This window comes from Gorilla gorilla, chromosome 7, assembly GCF_029281585.2.
Source record: "Gorilla gorilla gorilla isolate KB3781 chromosome 7, NHGRI_mGorGor1-v2.1_pri, whole genome shotgun sequence".
Lineage (NCBI taxonomy): Eukaryota > Metazoa > Chordata > Mammalia > Primates > Hominidae > Gorilla > Gorilla gorilla.
In genome coordinates, this window is record NC_073231.2 from 34,724,747 (window position 1) to 34,743,561 (window position 18,815).

General features: G+C 41.0%; 1 protein-coding gene across 9 annotated transcripts in view; it reads left to right on the forward strand.

Moving 5' to 3' along the window:
- The window catches only part of RBPMS (RNA binding protein, mRNA processing factor), a 186,189-nt gene that overhangs the window by 117,060 nt on the left and 50,314 nt on the right, over nt 1-18,815 (forward strand). For all 9 annotated transcript variants that reach the window (XR_010134954.1, XR_010134951.1, XR_010134952.1 and 6 more), the window contains exon 5: nt 3,068-3,218. Coding sequence is in view for 4 of the 9 variants with exons in the window: in XM_063709186.1 (XP_063565256.1) it covers nt 3,068-3,218 (151 nt within the window). In the remaining 5 variants the exon portion in view is untranslated. The remainder of the gene's footprint in view (nt 1-3,067; nt 3,219-18,815) is intronic.

The following is an 18,815-nucleotide window of genomic DNA, read 5'->3' on the forward strand; positions in this document are numbered from 1 at the left end:
TCCTTTGTGATCTCTCCCCAGTCTGCTTTTTCAGCCACCCCACCCCCGACCCCTCCCACCCCAACACCCTTTCTGCATCCTGTTACAGAGAAATTTGCTGAGCCCTTTCCTGAACTGCACCTGGTGAACTTCTACTCTTCATCACTTCCTCTGGTGCCTTCCCTGGCTCCCTGGCGTGAAACTGCCCTGGTATATTTTTAAGTATACTGGACGAACAAGAATATGTTGTTTCTCAGCAGTGTCCTTTTAAAGATCTCCCAGAATTTGCCCTGAGTAGGGAATTCAGCCTCTGTAGATTATATGGAACCTGCATTTGTAGAGACTGTTGGCTGTCCAGTAGCCAGTCAGATTGGGGTGCTTGTAAGTAACTGTTTATATTCAAATTAATATACTAATATTCAGAAACTGTCCTTTCTGGTCCATGTAATAAATAGGACACCATTTACATTTGGAAGAGAAAGGTTCTCTGTTCATTGTGAGAAGAGCGGTGAATTATGAGCAAGAGAGGAAAAGGTTGCTTTTGAAAGACACAGGTTCACCCTTTCACTTGGCAGTAATCTTATCCTGACAGCATTTAATGTGGAGTAATTGTAGCCAGAGAAGAATCTTAGTAGGCTTTAATTAAAAACACAAGGAATTTTTTTCTCTTGTCTTCTTCCTATCTGCCTCTTTTTCTTTTTTCCCTCTTTGTTTCTGTGTTCTCCCTTTTCCTGCCCCTCTTTTTTCTCCTCTTCATCATCCCCTAACATTTAAAATGTTTTTGGCTTGGCTAATCCCTATGGATGGAAACTTAGCTGCGCAGGATATTGATTACCAAATATGGTATTGCTGCTAAAGATGTTAGAGGAATGTGGCTTGTATTCTAAGCCTCCGGCCTCTGAATAAGCTGCCAAACAAATTAGGTCATTTTAACTTCTGAGCTTTTTTTTTTTTTTTTAAATAAGGATGCTGGAACTTTGATTTGGAACATGATGTTGATGTTATTTTAGTTCAAATGGGGGGGTGGTATGAAGAAGGGGGCAGGGAGTGGTGGAGACTTAGTTCAGCATGTTTTAGGACTCAAGCCACCAGCCCAGGTTGTGTAAGAGGCAAACACATTATGTGGAGCTTCAGTTGATTCTGGAACACCAGTGAAAGAGCCGAGGCATAGAATTCACATGTGCAGCCTCATTTTCTGAGGCTAGATGCTCTAGACCACAACTAGGTCCCAGGATACTCTTCACATTATCCCCAGTGGCCTGGGCCACAGGACTCAGGTTAATGTGAGCTCAGGTTTAGGAAAGTTGCTTCTTCACAGGAAGGTTGGTCAAGTTTAGTGCCGGGGAGGACGTCCTGAAGTTGATGGCAAGTTGCTACTATGTGTGTCTGATGGAGTGTGGTGCGAATGAGCAAGTCCTTTCAGAGCATACCTGTACGTAACACCCAGGGACTGTGCTTGCCTCCCAGCAGAGACCACAGTTCTTAGGTCCATTCTTGGAAATATTTATTCTGTTGTAATATTAGCTTTGTTAGGGTGGAAGTTGGTCCACCTCAGTGAGGTCCTTTGTGACCTCACCCCAGCCTGCTTCAGAATGCAGCTTTGCTTTTTGTTTTTGTTTTTCCTTATATACTTTTTCTTCAAAATAATACTGAGGTTTCCCAAATTTAAAAAACAAAAATACAACACAATATCAGTTAAAGAAAATGTTCTTATGTTTCGCAGAACAGGCACTATCTGTTCGCTTTTTGGTGTTGATTAGGTATGCACAAGGGTATTCTCCACATCCCTTTTGCTACTGCCCTCAGTTGGTTTCTTCTCAGAATGAGTGAGTCATGCTCATGAAGAAATTCCACCCACTCCAAGACTTCTGGGTCAGGGCTCTGTGGCTTTTGTTAGGCCTCCCTAAGGGCCTCTCTTTCCTTCCCCTTCCCCCCTTGTTTCCTGTTAATGCCATTACCATCCAGCCACAGGCTCTTCCTTGTATACTTGAAGCTGAGCCTGTGAAGTTCAGAGTTGTTCATCCTGGTCTCTAGAGTAAGAGAGTCTTGTTTTTGTGGATATTTCTTTTTTTGAGACAGAGTCTAGCTCTGTCACCCAGGCTGGAGTGCAATGGCGCAATCTTGGCTCACTGTACCCTCTGCCTCATGGGCTCAAGCAATTCTGCCTCAGCATTCCAAGTAACTAACTGGGATTACAGGTGCATGCCGCCACGCCCAGCTAATTTTTTTTTTTCGTATTTTAGTAGAGATGGGGTTTCACCGTGTTGCCCAGGCTAGTGTTGAACTCCCAAGCTCAGGCAATCCACTCGCCTCGGCCTCCCAAAGTGCTAGGAGGACAGGCATGAGCCACAGCGTCCTGCCTGCTCTTATTTTTTTCCAAGCTCATTAGGAAGAATGGTGGCAAGGGGGCGGGGGATGCTTTGGAGCCCTCAGGCCCATGTGTGTACATTCAGAACACTAAATGGCAACTGTGTTCTTAGGAGACTCATTTTCAGGACTCCAGTCCCTTTCCAGACCACACCATGAAAACATGGGAACCGAGTGGGTCCCGTGGGTGCACATTTAAAATACACTCTCTTGGGATATCTTTTTGACATGTAGGGTCCAGAATTCATGGTATTGGATGCTTAATAATGAAGACATTCTTGAATGGTGGAAAGGTTCCAAATAGACTTGTCTTGCCCTAGTGTCTTTCATAGTGTCTGTGATTTATTTTACTGAATATAATCTATTTTAGGTAAACTGCAGGAATAGGGTCAGAGGTAACTGAAATTACTATACATTAAAGTGTGTAACTGTGCTAGGAATTTGCTGGTTCAAATTTTAAACTGAAAAGTTTTTGTCTAAAAAGAAAAGGAATAGTTGAAAATCTGTGTAACTACATTTTTTAACTAAACTAAATCCCACTGACTTTCGGGACACTTTGTGTTGTCATTTTTCATGTAACCCGTGTAAGTAGTAAGAATGAGAGTGGTTGCTGACCTTTTTTCCTGATAGACCAGGGTTTACTGGTGTGTTTATTTTGTCACCATTCCGGTTTGACTCTAAGGAAATGAAAACATCTTCCATTTGTTCTCTATTTCCAAAGGGCATCCGCTTCGATCCTGAAATTCCGCAAACACTACGACTAGAGTTTGCTAAGGCAAACACGAAGATGGCCAAGAACAAACTCGTAGGGACTCCAAACCCCAGTACTCCTCTGCCCAACACTGTACCTCAGTTCATTGCCAGAGAGCCATGTAAGTCGACCTACTTTTCATTTAAAAGTAATAATAACTAAGAACTGTTCATGTGCTGCATGTGAGGTTACACCATGGGACATGGAGCTGGCTGAGTCTTATTTTCCATTTCTGTGAAGAGGTTGCCTAGGCGTTCTTGGTGTCAGAATTCCAAATACAGCAATCTTGTTTGCGATTGGCTGTCCCAAAAGATGGTTCAGCTTGAATAGAACCATAACTTCAGAATTTCATTTGATGTACTACAGATTTCCTTAATGTTATATTGACCATCATGAGTATGCCCCTAGTTGCCTTGGGTATAAACCCTTCATTCCCCCCTGCTCGGACACGAGAGCTGGTTCTCAGCATTTACTTTAATCCATTTGTTGAAGGACATCAGCTCGGTGGCTTTGGAAAAATAGGATATTAAAAGTGAAAGAAGCAGATCTTGGGAATTTGGTTCTATTCAGTTTAGCCATAACTCTAGGGGGAAAAGTAAACACATACAAAGAATTTATATATTGGAACAGTCAGTCTAGCAAACTAATACCAGTAAAACTTTAAGGAAATTTGGGGCTTTCTTTTCCAACTTAATTGGATAAGGACACTGGCTAATTGCTCAAGATGTCTTCTACCCCACATTAATAAGCTTATTTCATTATATGTCCAGACTACCATTTCTGCCTTTCACTGAATAACTTTAAAAGATTGAATTTGCTTTCTCAAGCTCAGTCAGTGGCAGAAGTGGGGCATGAGACAGGCCTTAACTTTTCCTTTCATTGCAGAGCCATATGTGATTTAATATGGCAGGGCATTCAAGGAAACCCAAGTGACTTGGATTCCAAGTTATTTGGAATATTTCTGTCCTGTTGTTTATGGTCTGCTTTCTAAACCACACGGTTGTGATCTTCTTCCTTCGATAGTACATTTTAACTCTTCTTATTGAAATTGAAGGACACATGGATTCCTTGCTCCCCCCATGTCATGTGCATGTCAGATTTAATCAGGTTATCTTTGGAAGTCACAGCCATTCTGTAGTTCAGTCACTCTTGGTACTCATCAGTAGAAACTAATAGATAAGTCTCCCTGAATGTTCTAAAACAAATGTTTCTATGAATCCAGAAAGTCATAATAGATAAAAAAAAATTATTTTGTTCTTTCACCTTCTTTGTCCCAGGGAAACTAGAAACCTTTGCTTATTTGGGAAGGAAATCTAAACAAAAGTTACATCTTACAGTGTACTTGTAGTACAGGAGGATATAGGAACATCCTTTACATAATTCTTCATCCTTATAGTATCTAGCTTAATACTTTGTATATTGTATATATTTAATGTTTATTATAGCGAGTGGATAAATTGATACTGAAATTGGGCTACTTGTAGAACTATAGATGCATTTGTATGCCTCTTCTCTCTGAAATATCTTCTCTCTTGATCAAGGCATCAAAAAAGAGTATTTTTAGGATGCCTGATTTAGTAAAAATAACCTAAAGTAATTCTTTGCCTTTTTAGTGAATTTGCCAGCCTCAGATCTCAGAGTTCTTTGAAAAGATTAATTCAGGCAGGAAATGTAATGCTGGTGATACTTAACTTTACATTTTCAATTCTTTGCTGAATGCTCTTTTTAACAAGACCACGAAACTTTTTCTGAATTTCCTACAACAGCCCTGTGAAATAGGTAGCCAGGAAGGTTGTAGCCAGATTACGACATGCTATACGAAAGCAACAAATAGGAACAAACTGGACATTCACAAGTCCCTGAAGTTACAGGAGAGCATAGAAACTGAGCTTAGAACTCTTTTCTGGCAAGCTCTGCTCACCTCCCTTCCCAGCATACAGAACAGTGCAAAAATGGCCAGATAGTTTCCATGACAGGGTAAAAACTTGCCCAGCTGTTCACAGCAACACAAATTTGAAGTTTAAAAAAAAAAAAAAAATCCAAGCAGCCAGCAGTGTATTCTTGAGGAAAATAAAAGTCAGCATGATTTATCTTAATATAGCTCATTTTTACGACACAGCGTCTTGAGGAGAGCAATTCCACTATGGCTCAGGTCAACCTTATTATCCATTGCCATTCCCTCTGGGAACTGGGTTGCCATTCCCTCTGGGAACTGGGAACTTGACCGTCACATACAACTTGCTTACCTGGAAGCATACGGCAAGACTAAGAACACTGTGTTGGGTCTACACGGACAAACCCACTTGCATTGTACTCAGAATTGGTACTCAGGGTGGTCAGTTTAACTACTTATCAGGTGTAGACTATAATGGAATTGGAGAATTTGAGGATTGGAAAGGCCCTGAAGGCTAGTCTTTGTTGTAGGCCATAGAGGTTTTTTATAAATGTTTCTTTTGGTTAATGTTTTTATATGGTAGTGGCTGAAAAGCACTCGTTGCCATCACTAAAGGAAGAATGTTCTGTGGTTTGATTATACAACACACATACACTTGAACTCTCAATTCTCCATAAATATATGAACTTAATGAACTTAAACGAGCACCCAATGTGCTGGACTCTGGAGAAGAAGGAAATTGGTTGCTGCCTTAAAAGAGCTGTCATTCCGGGGAGGTGATGGTGGTCAAAGTTGTCAGAAAAACTTGGCCCCATATGAAGGACATATAAGAGATTCTGCAGCTTAGTTGAGATTGACCCCGAATCAGACTGCCATATTTGCTGAGCACCTGCTGTATTTGTGCCAGGGATGAAGAGTGAGAAAACCAGGTGTTGCAACTTAGCTGGGTAGATGGTGGCCTGCTGTGGAGAACTTTGGCTTCAAGCTAGAAGATGTCACTGAGAATCCTGTCAATAATTCTGCCAATTATTGACAAGCTTTGTGACCTTTAAGAGAAAAAAATTTTTTTAACTTGGTTGTGCTCCTATTCTCTCAGCTATAAAATAGGAATAATACTTTCTGATTGTTAGGAGAGGTAAATAAAACAATATCCCAGGATTGGGCTGAGGACTAAATAGATATAGTGTATGTAAAGTACTAGGCAAATGTAAAGTACAATCATAATTTGTTAATAAAAAGCATTGGGTTGCCTTTCTTTCCTAATAGTTACAGCAGATATTGATCTTCTGAGTTGTCATCACAGTTTGAGTGTAGCCAATTGTCTTTGCAAGTTAGGAGAAAGGATGAGTGAAATTGACATACAATTTCAAGAAAGTAGTATACCTACCTGCCTAAATTAATAGAATTGATCATTAATTTGAGCTTTTATTTCTCTTCCTTGTATGTAATAAAGTTGGAAAAGAACTGTGAGAAAGCGGGAGTTAAGAGATGAGGAAGAATTATAAATTACATTAAATTCTCTTAGATTGTGCATTAGGTTGTACAGGAATGTAGTATTCTATAATAAGAACTCTGCTTTGGAGATGAAGAAAGAGTAAGTCACTGTTACTGATTTTTATTTTTCTCGTCTGTAAAGTGATGATGCTGTGTGCCAGATCCTCTCCTAAGCATTTTTATGTGAATTATCTCATTTCATTCTCAATAGCACTTATTTTCCAGTTGAAGAAACTGAGGCCTGGGAAAGTCTAGTAACTTTCCTGAGTTAACACTGTCAGTAAGTGTGATGGCTGAGTAGTGTCCCCCAGAATTCATATGATGAAGTCTCTGTTCCTGGTACCTCAAAATGTGACCATATTTGGAGATAAGATTTTTAAAGAGATGATTAAGTTCAAATGGGGCCCTTAGGGGTGGAGCCCTAATCCATTATGACTGCTATCCATATAAGAAGAAAAAGAGACACCAGGTATGTATACACACGGAGGAAGGGCCGCGTGAGGACAGAGGACAAAGCAACCATCTGCAAGCCAAGGAGAGAGACCTCAGGAGAAACCAACCCTACAGACACCTCTAGACTGGCCTCTAGAACTGTGAGGAAATAAGTATTTGTTGTTTAAGCCACTCACTCTGTGGTATATCACTATGGCAGCCCTAGCAATACAATACATCAAGTGATAGAGCCTAGACTTAAATTCTAGACTTTTTGTCATTTACTAGTTTTGTAAGTTTGGTTTAGTTACCTAACCTCTCTGTGTCTCAGTTTTCTCAGCTACACAACGGCAATAATTAGGGCCACAGAGTCAGTACGCAGTGACTGTTAGTGTGCGTGTGTAAAAATGGTACATTCACGTGCCTTTTGTCCCTCATAATTAAAAGACCTGTAGTTTTTCTGTGTTTGTATACTCAGCATCTCACATCTAGAAATACATAATGGATTTTTTTTTTTTGGTAACATACCATAGTTTTATGTTTTTTCAATTGATCATGATTTTCTTATTCCCAGCAAGTGTGGAGAGAGGTGCCCTTCAAAGTACTTTTTAAACTTACAGTGTTACTGAGGTCTGATTGGGATGTGATAAAATGCACATATTTAAGATGGCTCATTTGGTTAGTTTGTCATAATACATATGAAATTAATTGAATAAATGTTCTTGATGAGTTTATACTCTTTGCAATATATCTTATTATAATAGTGCCCTTAAAGGTGGAGGCATTCAACACTTAACAGAGCCTTTACTCAGTTTAGACAGATCCTGTCCTTTCGATTCAGTTTTTATAAAGCAGATAACAAAAGGCTCCAGAACTCTGCAGTAATGAAGATTCCTGTACTCCAGCTCCAAGGAGTCTGGTTCTGCAGGTCTGGGCTTAGGACGTAGGCTCTGTATTTTTAAAAAATAATACTTGTTCTTATTTTCCTCCCCTCTAGGCTTTTAAAAGCTCTTTGGGTAGTTTTGATGCACAGTTGAGAGTCACTGATAAATCAAGGAATTTTTAAAGTTAAATTCTCCTTCCTACTTTCATATTCTTCTCCTTTGCCCCTGCACCTTTCTTCCTTCCTCCCTTCTTCCCTCCTCCCTTCCCTCTCTCAGACAAAAGCTTGCTCTGTTAAATTAGTACTCTTAGATACCTGATCAGCACATAACATTTTGGTGACTAATCAGATTACTTCCTTGTTTACCTGCCATGTCCCTGGAAGTTCCCATTTATCCAGTAACAACCTACACTAACTGGAAGTGAGTTCTCTGTCTCATGTCTAAAGAGACTCTGTGAAGGTTCAGGAGAACCTGTAAAGTATCTCACATATTCCCTCCCAGAGACAACACTGAGCAAATAGGAAATCTCTTAACATTCATCTCTGCGGGACAAGGTCATCCAGGGCCTATCTAAAGTTTCCTGTGTCCCATGGAACAGAGCCCTGGTGCCTGCATTTTTTCCAAGGCAGCAGTGCATGGCATGCACAATTAGAAAGATTGGCAGATGTCTTGTCAGTTTCATGCCTGCTCTCCAGCGGCATTGTCTATGAAGACTGACTGGGCAGGAGGAATACCTAATCAATCTGGGCAGAAGGAACGGGACACAAGGGAATGACTAAAAGTTGCAGGTGTTCTGAGGGCAAGACTTTCTATTTCATTTTTTTCTCATAACCAAAATCCTACATGCTTCTCAGAAGAAAAATTTTCAGGCAGTCCAGCAAAAAAATAAAAGTCATTAAATTCTACTACCCAGAGACAATCACCATTAACACTTTGGTGCTCATCCTTACACACCTTTTAATATGCACATAATAAAATGTATCTCTTTCTGCATTTTGAATTTTGAAATCATTTAATTTACCCCTTTATCTTTAGGACAAAGTTTTGCTGCAAGTGAGACTAAGTGGCTCAGTAGGGCCGAAAATAATACCTGGGCTCTCACAAAACATCACCTCAGTCTCTGCTGCTGTTGCTGTAGAGCACTGTGTATTCATATGGCACAGATACACTTGCTAGAATCAGAGCAAGAGGAATAGTGGCAGAGAGAAGTCTCTCTTAACTCCGATGTCTCGAGTAAACCCAAACCAGCTCCTGAGCTGCTTGAATTCTGGCATTTGACTGAATGATTCATAGGCCTTTATTTAATGGATGGGAAGAAAGGAAATGTTTATTGAGCAACTACTCTATTTCCTTAAGAATTATATGTAAAATACCTATTTTACCCCTAAGGAGACTGAAACTCAAGAGTTTGAGTAGCTTTCCCAAAGTCACATAGCTCATTTTAAGGCATGCTTGGCTCTAAAACTCATTGCTAGTCTCACGTCACCACACTGCCTTTTTTTTTTTTCCAGTTATGTTTTTATTATTTACCTCCCAACCTGCTCCCCCTCCTGCCCTTCAACATTGCCTACCTTTATGATCCATTTCTTGATTGATTGGCAGGGTTTGGCTCTGTCTCCCAGGCAGGAGTTCAGTGGCACAATCATGGCTCCCTGCAGCTTTGACCTCCTCTCAAGTGATCCTTCTACCTCAGCCTTCCAAATAGCTGGGACTACAGGTGCATGCCACCACACCCAGCTAAATCTTTATTTTTTATAGAGATGGGGTTTCGCCACATTGGCCAGGCTGGTCTCCTGGGCTCAAGCAATCCACCTGCCTTGGCCTCCCAAAGTTCTGGGATTACAGGTGTGAGCCATGACTCACTTCTTTATGAAGTAGCCCATGGGTGCTGACAGCTATAGTTCTTTTCGAAGATAATTCCTTAGAAGGTGCTTTAAACTCACTCAGACCTTTGAAAATGCACTTACTAAAGACATATAAAGTCAGGATTTCAGGGCTGGTCAACTTCTTATTGAAAAAAATCAAGGCTGGGCGTGGTGGCTCACACCTGTAATCCCAGCACTTTGGGAGGCCAAGGTGATCTCAAGTGATCAGGAGGTCAGGAGTTTGAGACCACCGTGGCCAACATGGTGAAACCCCGCCTCTACTAAAAATACAAAAATTAACTAGGCGTGGCAGCGCTCACCTGTAATCTCAGCTACTCCGGAGGCTGAGGCAGAGAATCACTTGAACCCAGGAGGCAGAGGTTGCAGTGAGCTGAGATCGTGCCACTGCACCCCAGCCTGGGTGACAGAGTGAGACTCTGCCTCAAAATAAAACAAAAAATCAAGCTTCAGACTGGGCTTGGTGGATCATTCCTGTAATCTTAGCACTTTGGGAGGCCGAGGCAGGCGGGTTGCCTGAGCTCGGGAGTTCGAGACCAACCTGGGCAACATGGCAAAACCCCATCTCTTTAAAACAAAAAAAGAAAAAAAAAATATATATATATATTTGTGTGTCTGTATATATATATATTTGTATAGATATATATATTTGTGTATATATATGTATAGATATATATATTTGTGTATATATATGTGTATATATATATTTGTATATATATTTGTGTGTGTGTATATATATATATATACACACACAAAAAATTAGCTGGGCGTGGTGGTGTGTGCCTGTAATCCCAGCTACTCGGGAGGCTGAAGCATGAGAATTGCTTGAACCCGTGAGGCCGAGGTTGCAGTGAGCTGAGATCGCACCATTCCTCTCCAGCCTGGGCAACAGAGTGAGACTGTGTCTCAAAAAAAAAAACAAGCTTCAGTATAATTCAGTAGCATCAAATTTGATGGCCAAGGTGCATTAACTGTAAAATGTTAGCTGAAGTTGAACCACCAGATCGTATATATTTAGTTTTGGTGTACTTTTTTCTCTCTGGGAAAACTAAAACTAACATAGAAAACAAAACTAACATAGAAATGTGAGGGATTGTTTTACATGATATTGGGTTGGTTATTCAGGGAGATAAAATTTTCAGTCCATGTTAAGAGAACATGCCTCAGGTCAGTCAGTCTCTGTTTTTGAAGATTGGGCCTTGCTATGTCACCCATGCTGGCCTAAAAGTCCTGGGTTCAAGCAATCCTCATGCCTCAGCCTCCAGAGTAGCTGGGAGTACAAGCACATACCATACCACCTTGCCTGGCGTTCATGTATTTCCTTTTTTATTATTTATTTTTGTTTACTTATTTGTGTATGCTTATTGTTACTTATTTGTTTGTGTATGCTTTTTTGTTTTTGTTTATTTTATACATATATATGCATTTATACATACTGTATAAAAATACAGCATATGGCAGGTTTTTTGGTTGGATTTAGTTTAGATAAAACATGGCCATACTATTCTTAACATGAGTTCTCACCTCGTGGACCCCTTTCCATCCAGGACTATATATCCAGAGCGTTGTTTTTTTGTTGTTGTTTTGGTTTTTGTTACTGTTGTTGTTTTTTGAGGTTAGGTCTTGCTCTTTGACCCAGGCTGGAGTACAGTGGTGCAATCATAGTCATATCTCATCACTTCAGTCTCCAACTCCTGGGCTGAAGCCCGAGTGATCCTCCTGCCTCAGCCTGCTGGCTAGTTTTTTAAAAAAAATTCGTAGAAATGGGATCTCGCTGTGTCTCTAACTTCTGGGCCTTCTCGCTAGGCCTCCCAAAGTGCTGAGATTACAGGCAAGAGCCACTGCACCTGGCCACTGACCGTACTATACTTAAACAAATTCTCACCTCATGAACACTTTTCTATCCAGGTAGACTTCATCAAAACTGCCTCCTTAAGCTCTGGGAAACTGTGATAAGAGCAGAACTCCATACGATCTCTTTCGTGTAGATGGAGGAGTTCAGTTAGTGGTAAATAAAAAGGGGAAGGGGCCTGCCCTGAAGTTTCTTCTTGATACCACCCGAAATGCTACTGGGTGGGTAGATTTGGAGGTACACTTAGAAAGGCAGCCTTCCCACCCACCCCACCCGGAGATTTTGGGAAGAGGTGGTAGTGAGGGCACACATCATTATTTCACCCCTTTTTCTTGCCTCCAGTCTTTCTGGTGAGGGATAGGAGTCTCAGTGTGAAGAACAGGTTGTGGGGAGAAAGTAATGCAGAGTCTTGGGGCAGTCAGAGCCATAGGGTGATAGCAAAAGAAAGAGGCCAGGAAGTGAGACACAGAGGAGAAAGACTTCAGACTGTGGCATCAGAGCCACAGCACCCAGCTGAATTTGTTTCTTTATTAAATCATTGAACAGCTGTAAACAAATAACAGGAACTCAGGTGCCGGGCGCGGTAGCTCACACCTGAAATCCCAGCACTTTGGGAGGCCGAGGCAGGTGGATCATGAGGTCAGGAGATCGAGACCATCCTGGCTAACACGGTGAAACCCCATCTCTACTAAAAATACAAAAAATTAGCCGGGAGTGGTGGCAGGCGCCTGTGGTCCCAGCTACTCGGGAGGCTGAGGCAGGAGAATGGTGTAAACCCAGAGGCGGAGCTTGCAGTGAGCCGAGATCTCACCACTGCACTCCAGCCTGGGCGACACAGCGAGACTCCATCTCAAAAAAAAAAAAAATCAGGGACTCGAATCTCCTTGGATATCACATATTTCTATTGTAATGCAAATAACTGCCCCAACTTTTGTTTTATAAACTCAAATTATTCATTATATTCTTAGAGATGAAAGAGTAAAGGAAGTTGATTTACTGGGACAATCCAAAAGAAATACAAGCTTAATTATTTGATGACCATTTCTCACCTCACTTGCTCATTGTGAAGGAAGGTGTTTCTTACATTGTTGATGCAGGCTCCCTTTTACTTCCCTTTTGTAATCCTCAAATAAAGAGCTATCTTTTCTTTTACAGTATGGCAGTTCTCAAAAGCATGGTCCACGCACCCCTGGTTGGTCTCTGAGATTCCTTAAGGGAGTACATGAGGCCTATATTATTTTCACAAAAATAGTTTGCTTTTCTCATGTGTAGTGGTGGACATAACTACTGGCACCTTAATACATATCAAGACAGTGGCACCAAAATACATTAGTAATCATTTACCAATGTGAGCATTAGTAAAAAGTGTGCAGCAGTAAAGTGTGCATCCTCACTCCTGCACACTTTGTTAAGAAAAAAGCCAATTTTGCCTAAGAATGTTTTTGATAAACAGGTAAAAATTAACGTTATTTAACCTCAACTCTTCAGTGCAAGTCGTTTTATGATTGTGACAGAATGGGGAGTGTACATAAAGCTGTTCTGTAGTTCTTTTAAGGTATGAAGTAAATGGCTGCTTCCTTTAATCCATTTTTACTTGACACTCATAAACTATGGTTATTCAGAGTTGGATTTTGGCTTTTTCTTGAAAAATTGTGAGATGTGCCTGTCACTTCACGGAAAATGACAGTTTTTGTTCCAAATAATAAAATTTTAGCTGTAAGGCAAAAATTAGAATTTTTGAAAACTTTACCACCATGATTTTGACAGTTTCCCAACAGATTGGTGGTGATGTTAATGAATTTTTTTTTTAATTGAGATTGAGTGTCACTCTGTCACCCAGGCTAGAGTTCAGTGGCTTGATCGGCTCACTGCAACCTCCATCTCAGCTTTCCCAGTAGCTGGGACTATGGGTGCGAGCCACCATGCTGGGCTTTTTTTTTTTTTTTTTTTAAATGTAGAGGCGGGGTTTCCCCATGTTGGCCACGCTGGTCTCAAACTCCTGACCTCAAGTGATCCACCCACCTTGGCCTCCCATAGTGCTGGGATTATAGGTGTGAGCCACCACTCCCAGCCATGTTAATGAATTTTTAAATTGCATAATGAAATGGGTCAACATTTAGAAGATCCGCATAACTCATTGAACCATTATCTTCCAAATGACCAATGTATTATATTCCAAAATCATGCATGGGTAAAGGTCTGTATGAAATGGAACAATGGATTTTTAAAAATCTTTTTTAGTTTTTACTTTTTATTAGAGACCATGTCTCACTCTGTTGCCCAGTGGTTCGATCATAGCCTCAAACTCCTCCCAGGGTCAAACGATCCTCTCTCCTCAGCCTCCAGAGTAGCTGGGACTACAGGTGTGTGCCTCCAGACCCAGCTAATTTTTAAACATTTTGTACAGATGGGGTCTTGCTTTGTTGCCCAGGCTGGTATCAAGCTCCTGGTGTCAAGCCATCCTCCTGCCTTAGCCTCCCAAAGTGCTGGGATAGCAGGTGTGAGCCACCACACCAGGCCAGGACAATGGATTTTAATGGAACATAATAGGAAAGCTCATTGATAAGGTTTCAGATTCCATAATCCAAGACATGTTTAATAACCACCCCTTAATAAGTGTTGGTGTAATAGCAGAGAAGAATATCCAGTTACCTGTAAAGGGTATTGAAATATTACTCCTTTGACCAGCTAGATGCATGTCTCTGTGAGACCGTGTTTTTTTTCATATACTACAGCCAATACAATATGTTACAATAGATTTAATTTGAAGCAGATGTAAGAAACCAGTTGTCTTCTATTAAACCAGATACTAAAGAGATTTGCAAATATGTAGAACTAAAGTTTTATCTTTTTTTCCTAAATATGTAGATTTCACTAAAATATCTTATTTGTAGTAATAGGTAAAATATCTTATTTTTAAAAACATGAATTAATAAACTTTTTTTGTTTTTTAAGAGATGGGGGTCTTAATTTGTTCTTCAGGCTGGAGTGCAGTGATGCCATCACAGCTCACTGCAGCCTCCAGCTCCTGAGCTTAAGTGATCCTCCTGCCTCAGCCTCCTGAGTAGCTGGTACTACAGGCACGCACCACCTTGCCTAATTTTCTAATTTTTTGTAGAGATGGGGCCTTGCTTTGTTGCCCAGGCTGGCTTGAGCTCAAGCAATCCTCCCACCTCAGCCTCCCAAAGTATTGCCATTATAGGCCTTAGGCACCGTACCTGGCCCCTTACCTTTTTTAACTTCAAAAGTTTATAACATGGTACAAAACCACACAAAAGTTCTTTTAGGCTTGATCGTTTTTACGTGTGTAAAGGTGTCCTAAAACCAAAGTTTAAAAACTTCTGGTCCTAATAATTTAAAATTAACATTTTTTGGCCAGGCACAGTGGCTCACGCCTGTAATTGCAGCACTTTGGGAGGCCGAGGAGGGCGGATTACTTGAGGTCAGTAGTTCGAGACCAGCCTGGCCAATATGGTGAAACCCAATCATTACTAAGAATACAAAAACTAGCCGGCTGTGGTGGAGGGTGGGGCGCCTGTAATTCCAGCTCCTCAGGAAGCTGAGGCAGGAGAATTGCCTGAACCCAGGAGGGAGAGGTTGCAGTGAGCTGAGGTCGTGCCACTGTACTCCAGCCTGGGGGACAGGGTGAGTGAAACTGTATCTCAAAAAAGAAAAAACACCTGCAAGCTTTTGTGTCAGCCTCTCCTTTAAAATGGGTCTTTTATTTCTGCTGTGTATTCTGTAGTGACTAGCCCACGAGTAACTGGTTGTATGATGAGCTGGATAACATACCAGCCGTTCATATAGTACCTCCTTGGGAGAGTCTACCCAAGTATCTTTCACAAATGCCCAATTCTCTCCCACCACAATACCAGTTCCAAATGTGGTACAAGCTTATTTCAAGAAATGTGGAAATTAAACAAAAAATTTTTAATACAAAGATGTAAGGCATTTACAAAATTTTTTAAATACAAAGATTTAAGGCATTCCAAAAACATAGTTTTTATAATACGTGTATATAAAACCAGGTATAGTGGCATACGCCTGTAGTCCCAGCTACTCAGGAGGCTGAAGCAAGAGAAGGAGTTGAGCCCGGGAATCTAAGGCTATAGTGTATCTTGTCTGTGAATGGTCACTGCACTCCAGCCTGGCCAACATAGCTTGACTCCATCTCTAAATACACACACACACACACACACACACACACACACACACACACACAGACACACGAGTTTTCCTCATGTGAATTGATTTTTTTAATAATATAACTTATTTCAATCTGTATGTTTTAAAAATTGAATGCTGAAAATTATGTTACCCACCCAGAGATAAGTATTTTAACATTTTGGATGAATAGCTATACAGATATACACATAGATATTGTATGAATGGGATTTGACATTACATCCTGCTCTGATACCTGCTTTCATTCTCAGCTCTAGACCTTATTTTTTTTGTTTATCAATAGATATATAGGCCAAGACCCCGTGTGTGTGTGTGTGTGTGTGTGTGTGTGTGTGTGTGAGTGTGTGTGAGTGTAGCTGATCCATACAGTGAAATACCATGTAACCAAAGCTCTTTTCATTTTGGAAAACATTGGCAGAAATGATGGTCGCTTAGAGAGTTAAATCTCTGGGTAAGTATAATGTAATCTGTGCAAACTCAGGTCCCTTATCCTTCTTTTCATTCTGCGCTTCGTGTAGCCACTAGGATCCTAGCTATACTGAGATACAGTGGAGGAGCAGCAGTATCTCTACTTAAACAAAATAGTTTAATTAGTGGCTTAAGGTGGAGGGGTGTCTTTCTGTCTTTTAATTAAATAGCCCTCAGAAGGTCAAGGAGATCAAACTGGTCAAACATTAACAGTTCTGTGCAGGAAATTATGGTGAGTTCCTGTTGTAATTTTCTCACTTGAGTTTAGCAAACATTTGAGGGGAGGTGAGAGATTAAAAAGCTGAATAAGGTACAGTTCTGCTCTTGGAGTGTTTACACATAGTAGAGGAAACAGGCCTGTAAGGAGCTGCCGTGTAAGGTAGAGCAAGTGTTCAGTTGAAGTTATAGACAATGCTTGTGCAACTGATGAAGCCAATCATTATTCAGTGTATGGGAAGGACCTGGTGGTCCTCCGCTTTTAGCTGAACATGAGAAAGATTTCAGTTAAGTAGAAATTGTGGAAACAGATCGACAGACTGAAGGGGTGTCCAGTGTGAGGATCAAAAACTGAAAGTGTAGGGAGAAAGAAATCACAAAAGAGCTGGAGCTCATGATCCAGTGCAGCTGAAGAGATGCCCAGAAGGAAACAGAAAGCAGCAGCACTGGGCAGGGATATTGTGCCGCATTTAGGAAATCTAGATACCAGTTGTTCTGTGAATAGGAGGAAACTTTTCAGGATTCACAGAACACATCTTACCAGCATGCTGCTTTAGTCTTCTCAGAAGTAGCATGTATGGAATAGGCAAACTCTGATAAAGGAGTATGGAGAGGTTTCTTGTGTTTTTTCTTTGTTTTGTTTAAAACGACTTACATTTACTATGTTACACATTCTGTAGGGCAAAATTCCAGGCACAGGTTAACCGGATCCTGCTTATGGTCCCACATGGCTGAAATAAGTGTGTTGGCTGAGTTGCAATTTCATCTGATGTTTTTCCATTCCCACGTGGTTGTGGTAGAATCCAGGACCTTGAGTTTGTAGGCAGTTAGCTAGGAGTATGACTTTTTCATTCATTCATTCATTGGTTTATTTATTTAGAGACAGAGTCTTGCTCTGTCTCTTAGGCTGGAGTGCAGTGGCATGATCTCAGCTCACTGCAACCTCCACCTCCTGGGTTCAAGTGCTTCTAATGCCTCAGCCTCCCGAGTAGCTGGGATTACAGTTGTGCGTCACCACGCCCAGCTAATTTTTTTGTATTTTTAGTAGAGATGGGGTTTCACCATGTTGGCCAGGCTGGTCTTGAACTCATGACCTCCAGTGATCCGCCCGGCCAAGCATGACTTTTTTTTCTGGAAAGGAGTATGATTTTTAGCTGTCATTTAATTGAACCCCCACCACATGCCAAATACAGGCACATGCATACATTATCGTTAACCCCTCCTGACCTCAGTGTAAGCCAGTATGACCTACACTTGATAGATGGAGCAGAGAGTAAGTGGAATGCTGATTATACCTCACACCCTGAGCAGGAAAATGATGTTTGTCAGGTGATATTGCTAGTGTCCTCCACCCAAAAGCCTGAGTTTAGTTGGAAAGGAAAAATTTTATTAAAAAGTCTCTCCCTTGTGACTTTGAGGAAGAAGGAGGGGCATGTTTGCAAAAGAAACACTGCTAATGAACGTTTCCCTGTTAAATCACAAACATCTTAGGACTCCTGTCTCATGGAATCAGTATCTTCTTGGCAGGTTTACAAAGAAACCAGTTTTTAAAGCCACAATACAGAAGAGATTGGTGTTTTCTATGGCTTGGGTTTTATCTGCTTGGAGGGTATGTGTCTAATTCTCTCTTTCCCTCTCATACTGGTAAATATACCAAAATATAGAAAGAATAGTATGACCAATCCCAAAAACGAATCATTCATGTTTAACAGTTACCAAGATTTAGCCACAACTTTTTGATTGCTTCTTTCTCCTCCTCCTCAGTTGTCTTTTTACAATTGAATTGGTCAGTCAATATATTGCATTAGTTATGTCTTTTAAGTGCCTTTTAATCTAGAGCACTTTCTCTCACCCTACGTGGGAGGATGTCTCTTTTTTTTTTTTTTTTGGAGACAGAGTCTCACTGTGTTGCCCAGGCTGGAGTGCAGTGGTGTGATCTCGGCTCACTGCAAGCTCCGCCTTCCAGGTTCATGCCATTCTCCTGCCTCAGCCTCCTGAGTAACTGGGACTACAGGCGCCCACCACTGTGCCCGGCTAATATTTTTATTTTTATTTTTTGTATTTTTAGTAGAGATGGAGTTTAATAGAGAGACCATTGTCTCGATCTCCTGACCTCGTGATCTGCCCACCTCGGCCTCCCAAAGTGCTGGGATTACAGGTGTGAGCCATCGCGCCTGGCTGGATCTCTCTTTTTTATGCCATTGGATTACTGAAAAAAGTGCCAGGCTTCCTGGGAAAAGATTCTCCTGGATTTGTCTGTTTTCTTCTTTTAGGTGTCCTTTTGCTTATTCTTGTGTCCCCTCTATTTACTGTAAATATAAAAGCTTGATTAGATTTGCAAGGTTTGGTTAAATTCAGCCTTGCCATTTTTGGGTATGAATACATCATAGGCCATACTGTGTACTTTATA